General features: G+C 51.2%; 1 protein-coding gene and 1 long non-coding RNA gene across 3 annotated transcripts in view; one reads left to right on the forward strand and one right to left on the reverse strand.

Annotated features, from left to right (window-relative positions):
- LOC137480451 (uncharacterized) overlaps positions 1-22422 on the forward strand; it is a 235431-nt gene that overhangs the window by 125906 nt on the left and 87103 nt on the right. The gene's annotated exons all lie outside the window — the stretch shown is intronic.
- The window catches only part of LOC137480450 (uncharacterized), a 99242-nt gene that overhangs the window by 5673 nt on the left and 71147 nt on the right, over positions 1-22422 (reverse strand). The window contains exons 6-8 of the mRNA XM_068201477.1: positions 12233-12304; positions 12074-12145; positions 11352-11459 (exon numbers count right to left, since the gene is read on the reverse strand). Coding sequence (XP_068057578.1) covers positions 11352-11459; positions 12074-12145; positions 12233-12304 — 252 coding nt within the window. The remainder of the gene's footprint in view (positions 1-11351; positions 11460-12073; positions 12146-12232; positions 12305-22422) is intronic.

Genomic DNA, 22422 nt, shown 5'->3' on the forward strand with positions numbered 1-22422 from the left:
GTGCACGGATTCATCGTGAGGCACACAGGGCTCTTTTGGGGTCTCTTCTGAGGGGCGCAGGAATCCCTCTTGAAGCACAAAGGAGTATTGATAGTCTCTGCTGTGCTGTGCAGGGATCCCTCAGGAGGTGTGCACCGGGGTTAAACTAGAGGGGGTTTTTCAGTTTTCTCAGCACAGCAAAGCGACACTCCCGGTCAAGGTGCTGCAAAGTTGGCAGGAAGCTTCCTGCAAAGCCTTGGGCCCGGCCTGCGGGACCGGCGGGCGACCAGAGCCCATCCTTGGGGGCCGGGCGGGGTTTCCGGTATCCGCCGCACCCTTGTCGGGCCAGCTCCGGCCCCAGCGGTGAATGGCTGCGGCCCCAGGCTCCGATGGGGCTGCCGAGCAACGCCGTGGGCACGACAAGGGCCTCGCTGCGCCCTGGCCCTGTGCTGCAGCCAAACACCTTTACAGCCACGGCGGTTCTCTGGGGCACAGGAGGCTACAAGTCAGGCCGTGCCTTCTCGCACTGACGAAGGAGCTCCTTGCATTGCCCAGTTCCCTAAAGCACGCGGGGAGCCCAGCAGAGCATGAAAACGGTTCTGGACTGCGCTTCCATCTACACTGGGATCGAGATATGGATTGACTGAAAGTGCTGGCTGTTATAAATAAACTTGCTTTAGTAGGTGGGGTTGATGATGGTTAATTGTTTCAAATGAGTCATAAGGAATTGCCAAGTAATGTAATGAATTGTTAATGTAGTGAACAGTTCCACAAAGTTAAATATGTACTGTGAGTTAAGTGGAGGTGCATGGTTGCCAACCAGGGGGAGGAGACGAGGTGCATCGAAGAGTGATATCACCAGTTCAGCCTGCGATTGGAGGGATTGACCAGCCAATAGTGCCTCGAAATTCCAGAATGATTGGCCAGGAATGCACCACCTTATGGACCAACCAGCGAGCAGAAAGAGGGCCAATCAGCAAAGGGATCAGGAACGCACCAATCGTCAGCGTCCAGAGACTTTAACAGCCCCAGGTGCTGGCCACCCGGGGTCTTTCTGCGGACTTTGTACCCATAAGAAGCACCCTGTGCCCTGTGCACAGACACTTGTTACTTTTTGAGACTCTGACTTGCTGCCGAGGTCCTGGGCTTATCCTGGGGCCTCGTCCTCAGTTGCCTTTGTTTTTAATAAACAGGCCCAGGCTTTTTAAAATACTCTGGCTCTGATTCGCCTGTTTTTAACACTGGCCAGTCACAGTGTGAAGACCGTGGTGCATGCTGGAGCAATTTCTCCATGTCCCCTTCCTGATAGAACAATTACGGATTATTAATTCGGGCCAAGAGCAGCCCCGGGGGCACAGGGCGGAGGCAAGGCAAGGTGGGGAGGAGAAAGAGCGGGGACGAGATTGCCCTCGAAAGGCAGACGCGCTCTGGGACCCACTCCTGGCCAGGGAGCCTGCCCAGAGCCGTCCCCTGCTCGCCGGGGCCTTGAGGGGCAGCTGTCCAGCTGGGCCAAGCTGTGCCAGCAGCTCCAGCCGTGCTGGGGAGCCTTGCCAGCTCTGGGCCCTGCTGTGCGGAGGGTCCCAGTGTGCCACTGGCAGCCGGGGGCTTCAGCCACTCCTCTCTCCACAGGTGCTCCCTGAGCATCTTCAGAAGAGGAGCCTAAAAACTCAGGCAGCGAGAACTTCACCTGTGTTCCCAGCTCTTCACTCCTGTCCCTATCTGCCCTGCTGCGGCTGCACTAATGTCTTGAGCCCATCCCAAAACTCATCCCTCCACAACGAGACCCTCTGCCCCAGAGCCCCCTGGTCCTGTTGCCCAAAGACGACTGAAGGTGGGCAGCCCCTCTCTGCCAGGGCAGGGCTTGGACCAAATTTTATGTTCAAATAAAGAAATAGAGTTGTCATAGATATGTCCATGTTGTACCACCTGCAAAGCCCAGCCAGCACCAGCCCTGGCGGAGCTCCATGCCCAGGAGCAGCTGTGGATGGCCACGGTGAGGGCAGGCAGGAGCCAGGCCGGGGCTGCTGTGAGCAGCGGCGGGGCCCCGAGGGGCTGGGGGAGCCCATGCTGAGCGTCCCTGGGCTGAGGGCACATTTCCTTCAGTGGGATCATCTGGGCCTGGACTTCCTGAGGCACACAGGGATGTTCTGGGGTCTCTGCTGAGGTGTGCAGGGATCCCTCATGAGGCACACAGGGATGTTCTGGGGTCTCTGCTGAGGTGTGCAGGGATCCCTCATGAGCTGTGTATCAGGGTAAATGTGAGGGGTTTTTTACTCTTCTCAGCACAGCAAAGGGACACTTGGCCAAGGTTTTGCAAGGCTGGGAGAAAGCCTCTTGCAAACCCTTGGGCCCGGAAGGCTGCGGGCACAGCGGGCGGGCAGAGCCCGTCCCCTGGGGCCAGGCCGGGCTGCTCAGGCCGGGCCGGGCCAGGCGAGGGCCCCGGCAGGGAAGGGCCGCGGCCCTGGGCTCTGATGAGGCTGCTGAGCTCCGCCCTGGCCCTGAGCTGCAGCCGAGGACATTTACAGCCAGGGCCGTGCCCTGGGGCACAGGAGGCACCGGGGCTGCAACTGAGGCCGCGCCCTCTCGCACTGAAGGGGGCTGGCTCTGTTCCTTGGGAGGATGCAGAGCCTTGTGCCTTGGCCTGATGGTGCAAAAATCCCCCCACCATCCCTCTGTTTGCAAAAAGAAAGGCTTAGTGCTCATTAATAGGAAAAGCTGTATGGGTGGCCTGCAGCTCATGTTCTTTTGTTGGCTGGACCCCAGTCCGTGCTCAGGTCTCAATGACCGACCCAGCCCCGAGCTGCTCTTAAGACTGATTTGATCAAAGGCACTGAAGCCTTGTTGACTACAATTTCTCCAGGAAAACAAGCACAGGAACTTGGCCAAGGTTGGTGACAAAAGCAGAGTGCAGAGTTGAGCCTTTGAGGCCACCTCACTGCCGCCTCCGCCCACCCTTTCATTTTTTATTGATTTCATATTCTGAGTGCCAGTTCCTGCATGAAATGGGCCCTCAGCAAGGAGCTGCTGGGCCTCCTTGTGGTAAACAGGCAAAATGAAATTAAAAGGAAGCTGATGACTTTTATAAAGAATGTGCCTGTTTATTAAAACTTAGAACAACAGAGGCCGAGTTCTCAGGGTAAGCCTAGGGCCTGCGCGACAAGCCAGAGGGAGCTCTGACAGTTCTGTGTGACAAGGTGTTCCTGCGGACACGAGGTACCCTCGAAAGGGCCTGGGTGCTCCGACCCAGGGATTTTTTAAAGTCTCTTGGGGGTGCTTGATTGGTGTGCTTTGGATCCTCTTGCCGACCGGTCCTTTTCTTGGTCGCTGATCGCTCTATAAGATAGTGCAGTCCTGAGCAAACATTTTGGAACACAGCAAACTTATTGGGTGGCTCGTTTCCCAGTCGTAGTTCCAGTTGCTGTCATCACCCTATAATGTCACTTTTCTAGAAGATCCTTACCCTTGCACCTTATTACCACCCCCCTTTCTCTGTTTAGTAGCCATATACATACACTTAAACAACGGCGCATTCAACTTAATTACTTATTACATTAATTATATAACAACTCATTATATTCATTAACAATCAAAAAAAACTTATCGTAATAATAAACCACTAAGAACTCCATCTATGAAAGCAAAATTATTTATAACATCCTGGGTGTGGGCCAAGGGATGTTGTTTCTGTCTTGCATCACAAAACTGGCAGGTTTTTTGCAAAGACAGCCCTTTACAAAGGACTGGTTGCGTGCATTAACATCCGAGGGGCTGCTTTCAAAGACAGACAAAAAACCCATGAACAACCAGAAAACCAACCAAAAATCATATTAAAAAAAAGTACTTTATTTTTAGCTCTTGCTTTTAGTGTTTTCCAAGCCGGCCCCCTTTTCCACTGCAGTATTTTTCTTTGGACAGAAAAAAACCCCTCGCCAGATGATGTGACTTAACATGGAAAACACAACTCACACACAATGGATATATTAAAGCTAAACATGCAGACTCCCATTATCACAATCATCATCATTTATTTTCTGTTCATTTTTATGTCAGATTGTTTTCAGAAGGGTTAGAACACTGTCTCAGATCCCCTGGCTACTTTGATGCCAGAGGCACTTCTTATCTCTCCTTTCTTATTATCTGTCCTTCCTGTAGTTTCTCTGCCCATTTGTTGCTCTTGGATCTCTGCCTCCTTCACCTGACTTTTATCTTTTTCTGGATTTTTGGGGATGTTTGTGTTGGTTTTTGTTGGGGAAGATGAAATAGGAAAACCTTATAAATATGATTGCCTGGCAAAAGATTTGGAAAATACAGACATTGAGATGAGAACTAGATTTGAAATAACAAACCTTGACTACTGAATAACGAGAAAACAGTAGTATAGCCAGGCTGAAAGCAATCCCCCCTTCTGATTAAACAATGCCCTTTACCTGCAGATAGGTCCAAGGGTCAAATGGAATGCTCTGTCTCACCCCCAATGTATGGTTCATCCCACACCTGTGACCCTCCCCTGAAGTATCAGGTATCTGTGACCCCATTGGCCCAAGTCCTGTTCCAGCCCACCTTGAAGCCCCCTGATAAGGTGTGCCCGAGGGACCGGATGCTCTCTTGGACCTTCCCCTGGGACCCTCACCTGGAACCCTCGCTCCCTCTCTCTCCCTCTCCCTCTCTCCCTGGGCCTGCCACAAGTTGCGCCTGGCAACTCCAAGCAGGGCCTTTCCCCCCTTTTAATAAACCACATCTTCTAAGACCTGACTTCAGAGATCTCTCATCCATCCAAACCGTCCTGGAGACCCGAGATCTCGCTACAGGTTTTGTTGTTTTCTTGGTGGTTGTTGTGTTTGCCTGTTTTATTTGGTCACAGTTTTGCTTTTGCTTTTGGCTTTTTGGGTTTTTTTTCATCCACTTAACAGCAGAAATCAGCTTGTGATTTGTATTGTGAAGTTTTGATACACAGGTGTTGCACATAAAGGTTGTTTTTGTTTTTAAAGTCATCTCAGACACAGAGCTGCAAGCCCCTGTGATTTGAGACCGGAGTGCTCTCAGACAGCAAATTGCGCATGAATAGGAAACTTGTAGTTCCCATCTCCATTACACATGGCAAAATGTAAAGCGGTTGGAATGGTACCAATTCTAGCCTTTCTTTTGCCTTCTTTTGCTGCCATGCCGTAAAACCGTGTCAGATTCATCAAGGAGCTCAGTTCTGCCAGGATGGGGTGTGCAGGGATGATCCCTCAGCTCGTGTGTGCACCTGCTGTGCACCAGGCCAGACAGGTGACTGCCATCCACAGCCAGCCTCTGTCTGCAAAGGGAGCAGGGAGCTGCAGCTCTGAGGAACTCAGGGCTTAGGGAGCAAACAGACCAAGTCCCTAATTTATATCAGTTCCTTCACTCGAGTATTTTCTGCTGATCGATTTTTATCTTCCTGCCCAGGGCTGCAAAAAAAGCACGCTGGCAATTTGCTTTAGCTATGAAGTGAAGACACTCTTCTCAACAGGTTCCACCTCTTCTTCTTCTTTGAATTAAAAGCAGAGGAAAACTCTTCTGTTGGTCGCATCAAACCAACATAAGTTTCATGAGTCTGTGAAAGACATAAGTGTGTAAAAGTTATTTCATTTTATAGTACTTACTGTTTTCTAATTCAGCCATGGGGCAATTATGCCATCATTCACTATACACAATAACTGGAAGAAGCACTGGAAAAGAAATTTTTTAAAAACTAAGCTTAAAAAAAGTCAAGGAATTCCATAAAGAAAACCAAATACTAAGAATACAGTAATTTAAACTTTTCAAAGCCCCTTGATAATGGAGCCCTGAACCCCAGTCATGTGCAGTGCAGCCTCGGCGGTCCCTTTGAGACCAGAATTGCCAAGGGTCAGGGTTGGGATGAGCCTTCACCCAAAACTGGCTCCAAGACTGAGTGGGAATCAATCCAGAACAGGGCTCACACAAAGAGCAAAGCCTCAAGGCCAAAGCCAAACCTTCATCAGGTTGGATTTGTTTAAACACAGAACTGGAGCAAACTTGCTTGTCCGGTAACATCACTGTTACCATGACACTTTACATGAGCTACTAAATAAGCACTGTCCTGTCCTGAACTGGGTTGCCCAAATACTGTTGAGAACTTGCCTTGCGTCCGCCCTGTTCCCCTGGGGCTGCTCTTGGCCAGGCAGCCTCAGTGGGAGCCAGCACTGGCTGCAGCCCCAGCGGGCCCCCCAGGACAAGGCCCAGCAATGAAGAGGCCAATGAAAGCACTGGGCAGCAGCAGAACCCTCAGCAGAGCTCTTTGGACAACCACGGACCGGCCACAACTCCTCTGCAGGAGTCAGGCTACCAATGCTATGAGCATAGTTACAAGAAAACCATGGAGAAAAATCAACAGCTGACCCTCTGCTCTCGTACAGCTTCCAAATGCCAAGATAGCAGCCAGTTATAGATGTAATTCGTGCAGTTAGGAGTGCATGTAATAAACTGTAGTTATAAAGGCTACACACTGTGGCCATAAAATGTTTTAGAGTTACTGTAAAAAACCAAGGTGAAGGGAATTCTCAGATTAAGTTGCCGAGCAAGTTGCAGGCACCTAATCAGCATTTTAAAAGCCCTAGCCAGCAGAAAGCAATAACCAAAAAGCTGGCCATTAAGGCACACCCAAGGAAATCATGAGCAGGCTGCGTAGAGGACAGGACCTAGACTCAACATCAGGAGGAAAGACAAGGAAGAGGACATCTGGATTCATCACTAGCTGATGATCTGCTGTTCAGAAGATATCAGCAACCAAAATGCCTTCTCTGTGAGAGAAGACTGCATGAATATGCAGCTTGCCACAATGACTTATAGCCGAAGGCAGAATAAAAAGTATAAAAACCCTCTGCGGAAATACAATGGTGCGCAAACTTGAGGAGGCACCGATTCTGTCGCTTTGCACCCAGAGCTGCTCTGTGGACTGTGGGCGAATTCGAACTCTAAATAGTTATATGGGATAGCAAACAAATTTAGTTATTAATTATTAATCCAGATTGGCTTGTCCCTATTTATAACAGGCTCGTGAAGGAGTGAGTGCTTCCACTAAATAAAAGACCCGATGTGCTTGAAAGCCGACCTTCTGTTCGCTCAGACCTCCTCACCTCTGTCGACGAGGTGACTTTATGCTGTTGCTGTGTGGCTTTTGAGAGCTCTGGGATAGAGATGAGTAAGCGTTATACTCGTTCAAAGGAGCTGCCCAAAGCAGTGACTTTAGTCTCTCTTTGGCTGGGGAGCGGGACCGGCCTTGTTGAACGCAGGCAGCAGCACGAGCAGGGCTCCTCCACCAGCAGGGACGTGCCACGAGCCAGGAGGGGACCGTGGCACCAGAGGGGACCGTGGCACCAGAGGGGACCGTGGCGCCAGCCATGCCCAGCCACCATGAACCGGGTGGCAAAGTCAGGTGCTGCTGTCAGGCTGCATTAACAGCCCAGGCAAGGCATCATCAGGAGCCAGGTTTGGGGACCATCCAAGGAGTCCTGTCAAGAGCAAATCATTTGAATATTCTCGCTAGGACAAAAAAAGAGCAAAGCAATCCAGCTGACATGTGAGGAAAGTGAATTCAAGTTCATTTAAAGCGCTGCTCAATTCAGGATTGGGTTTCTTTTAGGTGAACTGATGCTAATAAATATTTTCCTTCATATGCTGGGGTTTCTCTGCAATCAGACTTCTTTGATGATACATTTCTGACCCCATTTGGTTTTGCTCTTTAAGGCAAGTTGAGAGGCCGAGTAGCTTTCTTGAGGAATGGAGAATTGTTTGTAGCTCAGTTTTTTCTCCGGAGGAGCCTTCCATTTTAGCACAGGAGGAAGGGGAGGCAAAGGTTTAAAAGCTTTCCCTCCTGGAGTGACACACCTTCAGAAGAATCTGTGAGGAGAAGTCCCCTCAGCCACTGCCAGGGCTGTTTGCCTCCTCTGCTGGCGCAGTATTCTGGGAGTTCCACAAGCCTCAGCTGCCAATGTACTTTGCTCTGGATATTTCTTGTTGTGCAGTACACAGGGAGAATATTTTGTGCTAGATTCCCCTCTGGGCTTTGAGGTAAATCTCAGGAATTCTGGTGATTTTAATGTCCAGATGAACTTTTGATGGATAGTAAGGAAAAGGGAAGAAGTACCGTGGGAAATTAATTGCTCAAAATGTGAGTGGCCCAACCACACTAAAAACAAAGTCTAAACTGAAGAATTTTTTTATTTTCTTTTTCCCCTGACAGGAGGGGTAAAACATGCAGTGCTAGTAAAGCCTTTCACAGACGCAGACAGTAACCAGCTAGCCGGACCAGGGCGGCGGGCTCGGGAGGGGAGGAGGTGGGGGGATCTTGGGAGGCTTCCGCTTCACGGCCGGGCTGGGGGGCCGTGGGGGAGGCACGGCGTGCTGCTGCTCTGCTTTCTTGGGCAACTGCTGCTGCTGAGGCCACGTCTGAGAGCTGCCAAAGCCGCCGGTCTCTGAGCTCCCTGGGGGCGAGGGAGAGTCACGCCTTCTTGGTCGGGGTGCTGGAGCTGCGTCAGCGCGACTGTGGAGAGAGGAGCGGCTGAGGCCCCCGGCTGCCAGTGGCACACTGGGACCCTCCTGCACAGCAGGGCCCAGAGCTGGCAAGGCTCCCCAGCACGGCTGGAGCTGCTGGCACAGCTTGGCCCAGCTGGACAGCTGCCCCTCAAGGCCCCGGCGAGCAGGGGACGGCTCTGGGCAGGCTCCCTGGCCATGAGTGGGCCCCAGAGCGCGTCTGCCTTTCGAGGGCAATCTCGAACCCGCTCTTTCTGCTCCCCACCTTGCCTTGCCTCTGCCCTGTGCCCCTGGGGCTGCTCTTGGCCAGGCAGCCTCAGTGGGAGCCAGCACTGGCTGCAGCCCCAGCGGGCCCCCCAGGACAAGGCCCAGCAATGAAGAGGCCAATGAAAGCACTGGGCAGCAGCAGAACCCTCAGCAGAGCTCTTTGGACAACCACGGACCGGCCACAACTCCACTGCAGCCTCACTGGGAACATTCCCTGACTATCAGCAGCATTTAGAGATGCTGGAGGGTAGAGATCAGCAACAACTTACTGTTTCTTTTCCTTCCAACACCGGAAACCAGCATAGCACAGCACCACAGAGAGTGGCACAGTGAACAGTGTCACTACTGTGCCTATCATGCAGGACCTGCGCACATCCTGGGGGCACAAAACTCTTGGTGTTCTCGGTGGATTCTGGGCATTTGCACGTGACTTGCCAAGCAATTCTGTTGGAGCAATGGGGAGCGTGAGCCCGCGCTGTGCTGCACTGCTGAGCTGGCAGCACGGTGGATACGGCCAGGACGTTCTCTGCTTCCCCCAGAGCTGGGGCCTGCAGGCACCTTGCCGGCCCTCGGCACAGGCTGTGCCACCCAGCAAAGCCCAGCCGGCCGGGAGGAGAGCCCGGGGCCAGCGCAGCTGCTTGGGCAGTCGCTGCTTGGAGGGACAGGGGCCAAACCCATCCCTGAGCAGCCCCTGCCAGCCCTGGCCCTCCCTGCCCCGTGACAGCTCCCCCAGCCCCAGGGGACAGAGTCAGGCCCTGTCAGGAGCCAGTGCAGCCCCTGCCCAGTCAGGAGCCAGGGCTGGCTCTGGCCCTGGGCTGGCAGCAGGGCTCCCGCTCGGGGCTGCTCCTGTGCCTTGGGCCTCTGGGCACTCAGGGCCAGCTGCGGGAGCAGCTGCAGCGGGAGGGGCGTTGGTGCCCGACTCCTGATTCCCCAGGGCTGGGAACGAGCTCCAGGGGCCTCGAAGCCGAGGCGCCTCCAGCTTTGGCTGCTGCCGGGCCGTGCAAGGGCAAGGCCTGGGGGAAGAGCTGCTGACACACAGCCCCGCTGAGGGCTGTGCTTGCAATTACCTCCTGTGACTGTTCCCGTGCCTGTGTCCGTGCCTGGCATCGCCTTCCTTCCTCCAGCAGAGGTGGGCATTGAGCCACTGCTTCCTGTAGGATGTGCCACTTTCGGCATAGACTTTTTCTCTGTCCCTTGAGAAAGGAAAAAGGACAGCTGGATCAGATGGAACCATTCACCATTCCAGGACGTGACATCTTCAGGAGACAATACTTTTCAAATCATGGATAAGGATCAGTAGAAAATGGCCAGGTTATTTGGGCTGTGCCAATGACCTCCCTCATCCAAGCAGCCCCTACACCTGGTCTGCCCAGAGATCGGGAAATTGCAGGGGATCTCAGGGTGTGCATGGCCCATGCTGCAGGTGGGCTCCCTGTCAGCTGGTGCCAAATGCCTTCCTGCAGCGGCTGGGGAGAAGCTGCAGCCAGGCCTGCCTGGAAAACAGCCCTGCAGGCCTTGAAAGCAGCAGCAGGGCAGCCAGGCCGCCATGGACCCCTTCCCGCTGTGCCGGGCACGGCGTGCCCAGATGTGCAGGGAAAGGCCCCGGCTGCTGAGTCCCAGGGGAAGGCTGAAGGAAATGCACCCACCACGGCGTCTCTCCAGGTCAGTCAGCATCTGGTCTAGATGTTTGGCTGCCTCCAGGGATTTACTGTCTCCTCTGTCTTTGTTCTTCCATGTAGGAGGACCTTAACAGAAAGTTGTTCCACGTCTCCTTCAGGCCAGAGTGGCAGTGAGTGCCCCTGGGTGATTGGTGCCCTCCAAGGCACTCCCTCAGCTCTGCCTTCCACTCAGCAGCAGGGGCAGGGGGACCACGTGCCTGCGGTGGCCCCACACTGGGATGGAAGGAGCCCCTTGCGGGGCAGTTGGGGGAGAAAGGACTCCCTGGAGCTGCCAGCAGCTCTAAACCCAGCCCTAGCCTGGGCCAGGGCTTGGCAGCAGCAGGAGGAGCAGCTCAGGCTCCCTGGGGCTGGCAAAGGAGCTGCGAAAGGCACAGCCCCGGGGCACAGCCCTGGGCCCGGCCCCTTCCCTCTCTGCTCTTCTCCGTGGCTGCACAGAGCACCCGGAAGGACACACTGGCATGGCACATGGGTGGAAGATGGAGAGCTAAATGCTCCTTCCTCCCACTGACAGCGATCCTGTGGGATCACTGTTGGGCACAAGAGTAGAAATTCGGAGGACAGGATTTCCAGAATCCATCCAACTTCAAAGCATCTTTATGGAAATCACACATGAATATTACTCTGGACAATAATTGCTCGGTTAGGAAAGGGTTGCTGATAACCTACCTTCACCAAGCTCCAAGACGCCTGAACCGTGGTTTGCCCGCATTTCTAAAAGATGCGAGTCACGGTCCCAATCTAGAAAGGAGCACGGATGGGAAATGTTCCTTGGTGTGCTGGGATCCCCTTCTATGGGGAAGTGAGCACTGCAAGGGGCTCAGGTCATGCTGTGTGCTCGCACTGCCAAGCAGCAGAGAGGGCAGCTCAAGCCTCAGCAGGGCTCAGCAGGCCCAGAGGCACAGCAATTACCTCCTGTGACTGTGCCTGGCATCGCCTCCCTTCCTGCAGCAGAGGCTGCCAATGAGCCACTGCTTCCTCTGGGAAACTCAGCCTTCAGCACAGCCTGTCCTTCCATCTCTGGGGAAAGGAAAAGGGACAGCTGGATCAGGTGGGGCTGTTCCCCACTGGGAAGGTGGCATCTTCAGGAGGCAATGCTTGTCTCTGTCATGCGTGAGATTCAGGATAAAGACCAGGTTATTGGGGCTGCTCCAGGGCCCGCCCTCCTCCAAAGAGCTGCCCCTCCAGATGTGTTCAGAGAGCGGGAAATTGCAGGGGATCTCAGGTTGGGCTCCCTGGCAGCTGGTGCCAAATGCCTTCCTGCAGCGGCTGGGGAGAAGCTGCAGCCAGGCCAGGCTGGCAAACAGCCCTGCAGGCCGTGAAAGCAGCAGCAGGGCAGCCAGGCTGCCATGGATCCCTTCCCGCTGTGCCGGGCACGGCGTGTCCAGATGTGCCGGGAAAGGCCCCGGCTGCTGAGTCCCAGGGGAAGGCTGAGGGAAATGCACCCACCACGGCGTCTCTCCAGGTCTGTCAGCATCTGGTCTAGATGTTTGGCTGCCTCCAGGGATTTACTATCTCCTGTGGGTTTGTTCCTCTCTCTCGGAGGACCTTAGGAGAAGTGTTTGCATTTCAGATGAATGGATCTCACAAAACCAGGGCTCAGCCTGTGGGATCAGCAGGGACACACGACTCACCCCTGCGATGGGAGCCAGGCTTCTGTGCAGCAACCAGGAAAGGAGCCTGGAAAGTCTTCCCTGCAGACACACCTGTAACTCAACAGGCACAGAAGCTTCTGTCACCGGCTTCCTGCCAGGTTGTCAATGATTATGCTTTTAGGAACATTGACAACATACCTGCAGGAGGCTTAAGAGGCTGGAAATCTTCCTGCAGCCAAGCTGCTGGAGAAGCCTTCCTAGCATGCTCATCTAGAAGGAGCACAGAACAGAACCATTTCCTGGTGTGCTGGGATCCCCCTCTGCCTTTGGGAACTGGGACTGCAAGGTGGTCAGGCAAGGCCGTGGCAACCAGATGTGAAAGGACACGGCCAAAGCTGCAGAGGGGCCTGGGGAGCTCTGGGCTGGCTCCTGGCCACTCTCCACACTTTTGGTAGGCCCTGTGCAACATCCCTGGGAGGGCGGCTGGAGCAGCCCAGGGTTCCTGAGGGCTCTGTCCCTCCCACTGAGGAAACCCTCCCGAAAGCCCAGGGGCAAAGCATCCCCCAGTGCTTCCCGGGGAGCAGGGAGCGCTGTCCCGGGAAAGGGGAACCAGGCTGCTGGCTCACCTGCTCCCAGTTCTTGCAGCGGAGCAGCCTGGGCAGCCCTGGCAGGCAGGGCCACGGCCAGGAGGAGCAGGAGGAAGAGGCGCAGAGCAAGGGCCATGGTGCCTTGCCCTCTGCCAGTCCCGCAGCTCTTGCTGCCACCGCTGTCCTCACACAGCTGTCACAGTGTCAGCACCACTGCTGCCAGCGCCGCTGCTGCCACAGCAGTTGTGCTCAAGGACTGACTGCTCGGTCGTTGTGGTGCTGTGCAACCACGGGGCTCTGGCACCTCTGTGACCTCAGAGCCTGCTGTGACCTCAGCCTGCCGTGACCCCAGAGCCTGCTGTGACCTCATGGCCAGGCTGGAGTTGTGTGGGGAGTGGGATCTGCCTTCTTTGGCAGGGAGCTCACCCTGCCCAACAACTCTGTCCGAGGGTTGTGACACATCCCACCCCAGCTGATCTCACAGGATGGGGCATGAAGGGATGGAGAGCAGCCCGGCCAAGAAGGCTGGTGCTAGATGAGAGGCTGGAAATGAGTCAGCCATGTGCATCCAAAGGAGAGTGCCCAGGAGGTTGACGGAGGTGATTCCACCTCTTTGCTCTGGTGAGACTCCACCTGGAGTACTGTGGAAGGTGTTTTATACTGCTGGCCGGGGGTCTGTGTACAAATCACGAACGGGACAGGACTGCTGAGGAACGCGTCTCGAGCTGTTTATTTTCTAGCATCAGCCTCATTACATGGTGACGACAATGGGAGGATGCCAGCAGCTCACATCCCCGGCAGCAGACAAAGAACTTAATGTGACAACTTACTTTAAAAGCTTTTTGACCAATCACACAAAGCAAAAGCATATTGACAATAGATTTATCCAACCTCTATAAGCACACATACCTTTTGTTAATGCAGTGCTCGCTTCTTTCAAATACAATACCTACTTGTATTGTAAGCCTTAAAACCCAATGCCCAGAGCTCCATTATTAAGCTTAGAACTTCCTAATATCTTGCTAGAGATACTTTTCTGTAGCTTAGGGAGTCATTCTAGCCAAGCGTTAACGCACAGACCATTGTACTGTTTGTCCTTACTTTTCCACTTCTTCTATACTTTTTCTGCTGACAAATCTTACAGCTACTGCTTAGCTCTAATCGCAGTTCTGCTGTCTCTGAGGCCTGCCTTTTGCAGCTTTCCCAAAACCCTCTAATTTTAAAGATTCCCGCGTTTTACAGCGTCTTCTGTGAGCCAGAGAGAAGTTTGATAAGAGGATCCATGTTTACCCCTGAAAGAATTTTCTACCAAAAGTCATTGATATAGAAACCAAGAAAGCAAGGAGGATAAATAAGAGAAACCTGCAACTGCCTATTCCAATAAGAACTTGGCTTGCCTCTGGTGACCAATGAGTAAACTTATGTGCTTTGGAAGAATGTAGAAAAAGCATGCATGCTAGAATAAAACCAGGGTTTGAAGCCTTCTGGAAATGGCGTGTGTTGCCTTGTATTTTCTCCGTCTCTACCGTGACAGAGTACTGCATCCAGCTCTGGGTCCCCAGCACAGGAAGGACACGGTTCTGTTGGATCTAGTCCAGAGGAGGGGCAAAATGCTCTGAGGGCTGGAGCCCTTCTGCTTTGGAGACAGGCTGGGAGAGCTGGGGGTGTTCAGCCTGGAAGAGAGAAGACTCCAGGGAGACCTGATTGCTGCCTTTCAGTACCTTAAGGGGGCTTGTAAAAGAGATGGGACAGAATTCTTAGTAGGGCCTTTTGTGACCAGACCTTGGGGGAATGGTTTTAATCTAAAAGACGGTCGATTCAGACTAGACAAAAGAAACCCATTTTTTACACTGTAGCTTTTGAAACCCTGGCACAGGTTGCCCAGAGAGGTGGACACGCATCCCTGCAGTCATTCAAGCTCGTGCTCTGAGCAACCTGACCTAGTCAAAGGTGTCCCTGCTCACTGCAGGGCATTGGACTAGATGGCCTTTAAACGTCCCTTCCAACCCAAGCCACTCTGTGCTCCTGTGCTCCATCAAAGCAGTGCGGGATTAGTGCTGGGGTGACGATGCTGGCACCTGTATTTTGGTAGTTGTGCCATTTAGCAAATGGCCAAGAGAGGATTGGTGGGCTGGGCAGTGAAGTCTGCAAATAACACACAGTGTGCTCAAGGAGAAACAGGAGAGGAACACAGCTTCCAGTGCAGATAAATGCCAGCATTTTGCTGCCCATCCCATGTTAAGAAATAAAGGAATGTCCTGAAGATCCCTTTGTGTGGGTGCACTATTGGCTGTATCAGTACTTGTGTTCTGTAAAACAGGTAAATTGTTACAGCTTCTTGCGCTGTTTATCACTGGATAAAACCCAAATGCTGCATTGCTCCCTGTCTACTTTCTTCCAAGTCAAGGCAAATTTTGTTCATTATCGAGTGGGACATATTCATCTGCTCCCAAGCAAATTCTTCTTGCCATTCACACAATGTGGATTTCCTCGAATCAGACTGTAACTAAGGCCTACCTCTCACTGGAATTCAAGTTGATGCATTGTGAGGCAAAGTGTCGAGTAATTTGTCCTGGTGTCTGGCACTGTAGAGGGTTTTTCTGTAATTAAATGACATTTGAAGACAGCTGTAGTCTACCATACTTCTGGCATCCTAGAAATGAAGAAACAGCCTTTGAAACAGGATTTTATCCTTTCTTCCTCCTCCTTCTCCCAGGAATTTTAATCCCTGGGATTAAAGAAGAAGACAGCTGTAGTCTACCATACTTCTGGCATCCTAGAAATGAAGAAACAGCCTTTGAAACAGGATTTTATCCTTTCTTCCTCCTCCTCCTCCCAGGAATTTTAATCCCTGAGGTCTAAGCTCTTCAGCTGCCTCACAAACATTGTTTTAATTCAGACTGGCATCCATGCAGTGAGCCACAAATCAGGACAGTGGCTGTGAAGCCTGAAGCAATGCAGGTTTATAGCACTGAAAATATTAATCTGTTACCCAGGTTAAGCCAAGCACTTCCCAAATAACTCTACCTATCCTCAGGGATGTTTCCAAAAGGATCACTGTGACAGCTGGGAGTGGGGAGAGAGAGTGTCATCAACATTAAAAATACAGCTTTCTGAGATCTTTATATTCCAATAAAAAGAGAGTCAAATTTGTTCATATATGGAACATTAACTAAGGAGTGAATGACAGATTGTCAAAATAATTGCTTGAGGAAGAAAAAAAAAAAAAAAAAAAAACCATAAATTAAAATCTGTTCATGTGTAGATAATAAGTAAACCATCGGGTCAAGAAAAAAAACAGACGTGCCAAAACTAAAAGCAATAAGGCTGTTCCCTCTGTCTCAATACAAAAAAAAAAAAAAAAAGACTGAAAAGAATCAGAGATCCTCAAGACCATTACTATATACAGGAGCTTCCAGGTATTGGGGAAAAAATGAAGGAAACTGTAGTGTGCAATTCACAGAGGTAACCTGGAATTTATTGGTGAACTTGTTGCAAAATTTCTGAGAGCAGACTGGAAAAGCATAGGGACTGATCAGACCATGTGTGGGCATTTCCAGCATTGTGGGGGATGTTTCTGGGAGCAACTGCAGGGAAGAAAAGCAGCACACGATTACTGGGCGTCCTAGGGCGACGTTATGATGCTCGTATCCCCGATGGTGTGTTCTGTTGATGCTGGATATTATATTGTGTGCCTTCCAGACGGGCTCTGACAGCGAAGGCGGGGAGAAGAAGAAGCACGGAGTTTGTTATCAGAGACTGCACTCACTCCTCCACAGTCTGCTGGAACACAGAACTCCACGGTGTTCTCTGGCCACGGACGGGGCAGAACACCGCGCTCCTTTGCTTTTTAGTTGCTTTAGCTAGCTGAGGCAGTCCAAGTTTTCCCTCGACTGGTTTTCTTTCCCTTTCCTTGGATCCGTTCAAACCTGCTCCGGACCGGGACCTGGGGAAGCGCCGAGAGCTTGCACTCTGTGGCCCACGGGGGGCTACTCTGGGCAGCAGCCTTTCCCAGTGCCAGAGGGACTGATAACAGAGCCACCATCCACCAGAGAGATTTTCTGAATCTGTCATCTCTTCAGAGCGACAAATGAGTTTTGTCATCTGGTATTGCTCATTTTTTGGGCTGGGGAGTGCTTTGCCTGTTAAATATACAGGTTTTTTCCACTTCTCTCTGAGGAGTTTTTTCCCAAACTGATGGGGGGGAGGGGCGGTATGGGCTTGATTTCTGGGGCGGGCCCTTTTGGGGGTTTTCTCCCAAATTTGCCCTAGACCAGGACACTGGGACAATCTCTTTGCGGGCTGTAGACTTTATGACAGTCTGTCCCCTGGGGCTGGGGGAGCTGTCACGGGGCAGGGAGGGCCAGGGCTGGCAGGGGCTGCTCAGGGATGGGTTTGGCCCCTGTCCCTCGAAGCAGCTACTGCCCAAGCAGCTGCGCTGGCCCCGGGCTCTCCTCCCGGCCGGCTGGGCTTTGCTGGGTGGCACAGCCTGTGCCGAGGGGCGGCAAGGTGCCTGCAGGCCCCAGCTCTGGGGGAAGCAGAGAACGTCCTGGCCGTATCCACCGTGCTGCCAGCTCAGCAGCGCAGCACAGCGCGGACTCACGCTCCCCATTGCTCTCACGAATGCAGCCAGCACCACAACACGTGTTCCCGTTTCCCAGAAGGACATTGGACCTGGTTTCTGTCAGGGAAGTGGCTGCTGGCTAGGGATCATGGCAGGCATTCTTCTTTTGGAGCTTGTCTTCATTTTATGCTGTGCCGGAATTTGGATGTATTGGAAGAGAAAACGGTGAGTGTTTTGTTCATCATTCCCTCAAACAGCTTCTTTTGAAAGCCTAATGTAGGCAGGGAATGTTCCCAATGAGGCTGCAGTGGAGTTGTGGCCGGTCCGTGGTTGTCCAAAGAGCTCTGCTGAGGGTTCTGCTGCTGCCCAGTGCTTTCATTGGCCTCTTCATTGCTGGGCCTTGTCCTGGGGGGCCCGCTGGGGCTGCAGCCAGTGCTGGCTCCCACTGAGGCTGCCTGGCCAAGAGCAGCCCCAGGGGCACAGGGCGGACGCAAGGCAAGTTCTCAGCAGTATTTGGTCAACCCAGTTCAGGACAGGACAGTGCTTATTTAGTAGCTCATGTAAAGTGTCATGGTAACAGTGATGTTACCGGACAAGCAAGTTTGCTCCAGTTCTGTGTTTAAACAAATCCAACCTGATGAAGGTTTGGCTTTGGCCTTGAGGCTTTGCTCTTTGTGTGAGCCCTGTTCTGGATTGATTCCCACTCAGTCTAGGAGCCAGTTTTGGGTGAAGGCTCATCCCCACCCTGACCCTTGGCAATTCTGGTCTCAAAGGGACCGCCGAGGCTGCACTGCACATGACTGGGGTTCAGGGCTCCATTATCAAGGGGCTTTGAACAGTTTAAATTACTGTATTCTAGTATTTGGTTTTCTTTATGGAATTCCTTGACTTTTTTTAAGCCTAGTTTTTTAAAAAAATTCATTTCCACTGCTTCTTCCAGTTATTGTGTATAGTGAATGATGGCATAATTGCCCCATGGCTGAATTAGAAAACAGTAAGTACTATAAAATGAAATAACTTTTACACACTTATGTCTTTCACAGACTCATGAAACTTATGTTGGTTTGATGCGACCAACAGAAGAGTTTTCCTCTGCTTTTAATTCAAAGAAGAAGAAGAGGTGGAACCTGTTGAGAAGAGTCTCTTCACTTCATAGCTAAAGCAAATTGCCAGCGTGCTTTTTTTGCAGCTCTGGGCAGGAAGATAAAAATCGATCAGCAGAAAATACTTGAGTGAAGGAACTGATATAAATTAGGGACTTGGTCTGTTTGCTCCCTAAGCCCTGGGTTCCTCAGAGCTGCAGCTCCCTGCTCCCTTTGCAGACAGAGGCTGGCTGTGGATGGCAGTCACCTGTCTGGCCTGGTGCACAGCAGGTGCACACACGAGCTGAGGGATCATCCCTGCACACCCCATCCTGGCAGAACTGAGCTCCTTGATGAATCTGACACGGTTTTACGGCATGGCAGCAAAAGAAGGCAAAAGAAAGGCTAGAATTGGTACCATTCCAACCGCTTTACATTTTGCCATGTGTAATGGAGATGGGAACTACAAGTTTCCTATTCATGCACAATTTGCTGTCTGAGAGCACTCCGGTCTCAGATCACAGGGGCTTGCAGCTCTGTGTCTGAGATGACTTTAAAAACAAAAACAACCTTTATGTGCAACACCTGTGTATCAAAACTTCACAATACAAATCACAAGCTGATTTCAGCTGTTAAATGGATGGAAAAAAACCTAAAAAGCAAAAAGCAAAAGCAAAACTGTGACCAAATAAAACAGGCAAACACAACAACCACCAGGAAAACAACAAAACCAACACAAACATCCCCACAAATCCAGAAAAAGATAAAAGTCAGGTGAAGGAGGCAGAGATCCAAGAGCAACAAATGGGCAGAGGAACTACAGGAGGGACAGAGAATAAGAAAGGAGACATAAGAAGTGCCTCTGGCATCAAAGTAGCCAGGGGATCTGAGATAGTGTTCTCACTCTTCTGTTATCTGTATTTTAGATAATTCGTGCTTGTGAGCAATAGATGTATGAAATATGTTATATTGGTAAGAAATATTCGTGTAAGATTTTTAAGCACCCCAGCTGGGGACGGGAAGGTTGCTTCACAGTATTTCAAAACCACAGCTGGCAGCAGGGAGAAAAGGACCTAAATTGCAAACAAATGGACGTGGCCAGCTTGGAGATGGGTGCTTCCCCAAGGTGGTCCAAGGAACACCCGGGTGAAGAACACACGATAAGTAGCCGAGAGTGAGATAACCAGAACCATCAGAGAGATACATCTGAATACCGAACTCCGGGAACAGGATCATGGGTGATCATCACTCTCCAGAAGGGTTCTGTTCCACTTGCCACAGTGAAGGAACAGCACATGAATAGGTGCAGCCCAGAAAAGAAGAAAGGGACTTTGCCTCAGGCAAGAAAAACCCTATGAAAATCGCTCAGACAGAACAGTCGGGGTGAACATAGGGGACCCTATGCTGCAGTGGTCAGACCTGTGTCTCACCCAGCGCCGATCCCGGGCTCAGCACTGTCCTTTTTTGATAGTGGCTTTTCATTGTTATTCTCTAAACTTATATTTGGATCATTTGACAAATTTTCTTTAGTTAATAAATTGGAGCATTCATTTATAACAAGCTTGGTGGAGAATGTGGGCATCTGATTTGGGGGTCCAGGGAAACCCTTTTTTTGTCCGTCTGGCCCCCCGGGCAGCTGCCGCTGTAGGTGTCCCGGATAGCGCTGTGCTGATGAGGCACAACCTCCCTGGGTCCCTCGGGCTAACTCCCAGCCGCAAGCAACCTAAGCGAGCACTATTGAGTGATTTCAGCTCTGTGAGTTCAGCTCTTAGTGATTTCAGCTCTGAGCTCACAAAGGTGCCTCGGCAGACGCAGGGATTGAGAGAGGAGAAGCTTGTGTAGAGTTCCGCAGCGGTGTCTATATTATCAGGGTCCTTTGAAGGGTTCCAGCGACAGCTCTTCCCCTGAACTGGGCAGAGATGGGGGTTTATGTAGGCTACTGGGGTGTTGGAAACTGTCCAATGGCCAGGGCCGAGGAGAATACGACCTATAGCCTTACAGAGAGATAACAAGGGTCCGAAGACGGAAGGGGGGCTACTCTGGTCCACTCAACATGACTCTGCATTTCTTGTCTTAGGCGGGTAACCGCCAGGGAGGCCTTGCAGGGCCTCTGACTGCTGCAAGACAGGATTGGGGAGTCCCGTGGAACCAACCAGATTTTGAACTCAGAGCCTGAGTCACTATCAAAAAAGGGGGATAAAATGGGCCCAGAGCTCTCGGGAACTTGGAGCAGAATCTCTGAGGCCGCGGTTAATTTTTTCACTCATAAAAATCCACGTGCACGAAGAATCCACGCGGAAAAAAGGACCGTAAGTATTGCGTGGTTGAGTGAGGGGTGATCGAGCGTGTGTGTTTGAGACGTGACACTGTCACGGGACAAGTGCGGACCCAAGATCGCAGTTTCACTATCCTGCGAGAAAAGCGGTCGGTCGCGGGGGAAGCGGACGGAACCGGGAAAACTCATTTCACACGTAAAGCCTGCAACTCGGGGAGTTCAGGGGTTCGATCACGGGCGGACCGGGGAGGGAGGGTGCGTTCTCGAGTGTTCGAGAACTGGTAAACCTCTTCGGTCCAGGACTTTGGAAGTACAGAAAGGAAAAGGTAAGAGAGCTCATTATCAGCCAAAAATCCAGAAATCGGTTCGCTGCGAGGCTAGTAGGCTTGTAAACTTGAACAAAAAACAGGCATAAGTACAGTGCCGGTTAAATTTTTTTTTGATTCCTTCTAGAACTCAGCAAAGAGTTACAGTAAGGAGATGTTAGCAAAATTGCTTGTTGTATAAGTTTTTTTTTTTTTTTTTTGTGGTTTTTGGTTTGTTTTGTTTTTTTTCCCCCTTTTTACCATGTCCTAAACTCCTGGTCTCAGGGTATTAAATTGCTTTCTGCTGAATGGGATAGTTGGCTTGATAAAACCAAGATCTGTTAAGACCTGGGTCTGGTAGCTGCAGTTAATCTAGTGCAGGCGATAAGAATGAAACTGCACTTTGGCATCTGAGTTTGTATATAACCCTCTGAAATGATGTGCTATGAGCAAATGTGTAGAAGAGCTGGCAGAGCCTTAACAAACTTGCCTCTCTTCTGTCAGAGTTAATTTGGTATTAACTTCTCATAGGATGAACACTAGCTGTGTGTTACTGAGAAATGCACTCCTTGTTTCAATCTGCCACTCTCCCTCCAGGGAAAAGGTGCCGGCATCCAGGCTTTGTCCCCAGACTACTGGTAGAATTTAAATGGACCTTTTAGGTGCCAGATGCTATACCTGTGTTGCAAACACCTGGCTCAACAGCTTCATCCTAAAATGATGACCTAGTAGGAAACAGGTGGATTTGTTTGGTGTGGTGCTCTTGGGGTTGGTTCTTGGAGCTGCTCTGGGCAGGGCCAAGAGTTGGCTTTTATAGATTCCCGTGTGTCCTTTCCAACTCAGTGTACTCTGTTGTTCACCTGCAGCAGGTTTTGCCACTCACCTCTGACAGTATTCAGTGACGTTCAGGAGCTCCTATGCATAGTATTTGTTCTAGATCAGGAGTTTTGTTATCTGTTTCTGGCATGTTTTCTGCAGGTGCCGGATTTGCTCTGGTTGACAGTTGCACAGTTGACTGCACTGTGTTAGAAACTGCTGCCTTCCGGCACTCTGAGACAAAGGGCCTTCCCAATTTTCCTGTCAGTTCCTGTGCGGCCTCATTCAAATGTCAGCACACTGTTAACTGCTGCAGGGATTAAACTGTGTTTTGGCATCTCTCTGAACTTGAGATCAGTGGCCCTGGTGTTTGAGGGGTCTTTTTTTATCTGACTTTGCAAAAATAATTTGTTTTTCAGTGGTTTTGGGGTTTTTTTGGAAATGTGCTTATCCTTTTTACAGCATCATTCCTGTGAGGGTGAGGGGCTGCCAAATTATCAGCTCTTCAGGTGTTTCTTGAGTATGTTCAGTACAAAATCATGCTCAGTGTGCACTCTGTTGGCCCTTTGCTGGGTCCATTGCATGATGTGCTGCAGTCAGTAGACCTCTTCACTTGTCATGAGGCTTCCATCTGTGACTGGTTCAGGTTGGACCCACAAGGAGCAATTTTTGTATAAACAAATAGTGGCTTGCCCTTAATTCAGGATGAGCTTCACAAGTCAGTGATAACTTTTCATAAGATTTTAAAAGGTGCCTATA

Source organism: Anomalospiza imberbis, chromosome 11, assembly GCF_031753505.1.
Source record: "Anomalospiza imberbis isolate Cuckoo-Finch-1a 21T00152 chromosome 11, ASM3175350v1, whole genome shotgun sequence".
NCBI classification, from domain to species: Eukaryota; Metazoa; Chordata; class Aves; order Passeriformes; family Viduidae; genus Anomalospiza; species Anomalospiza imberbis.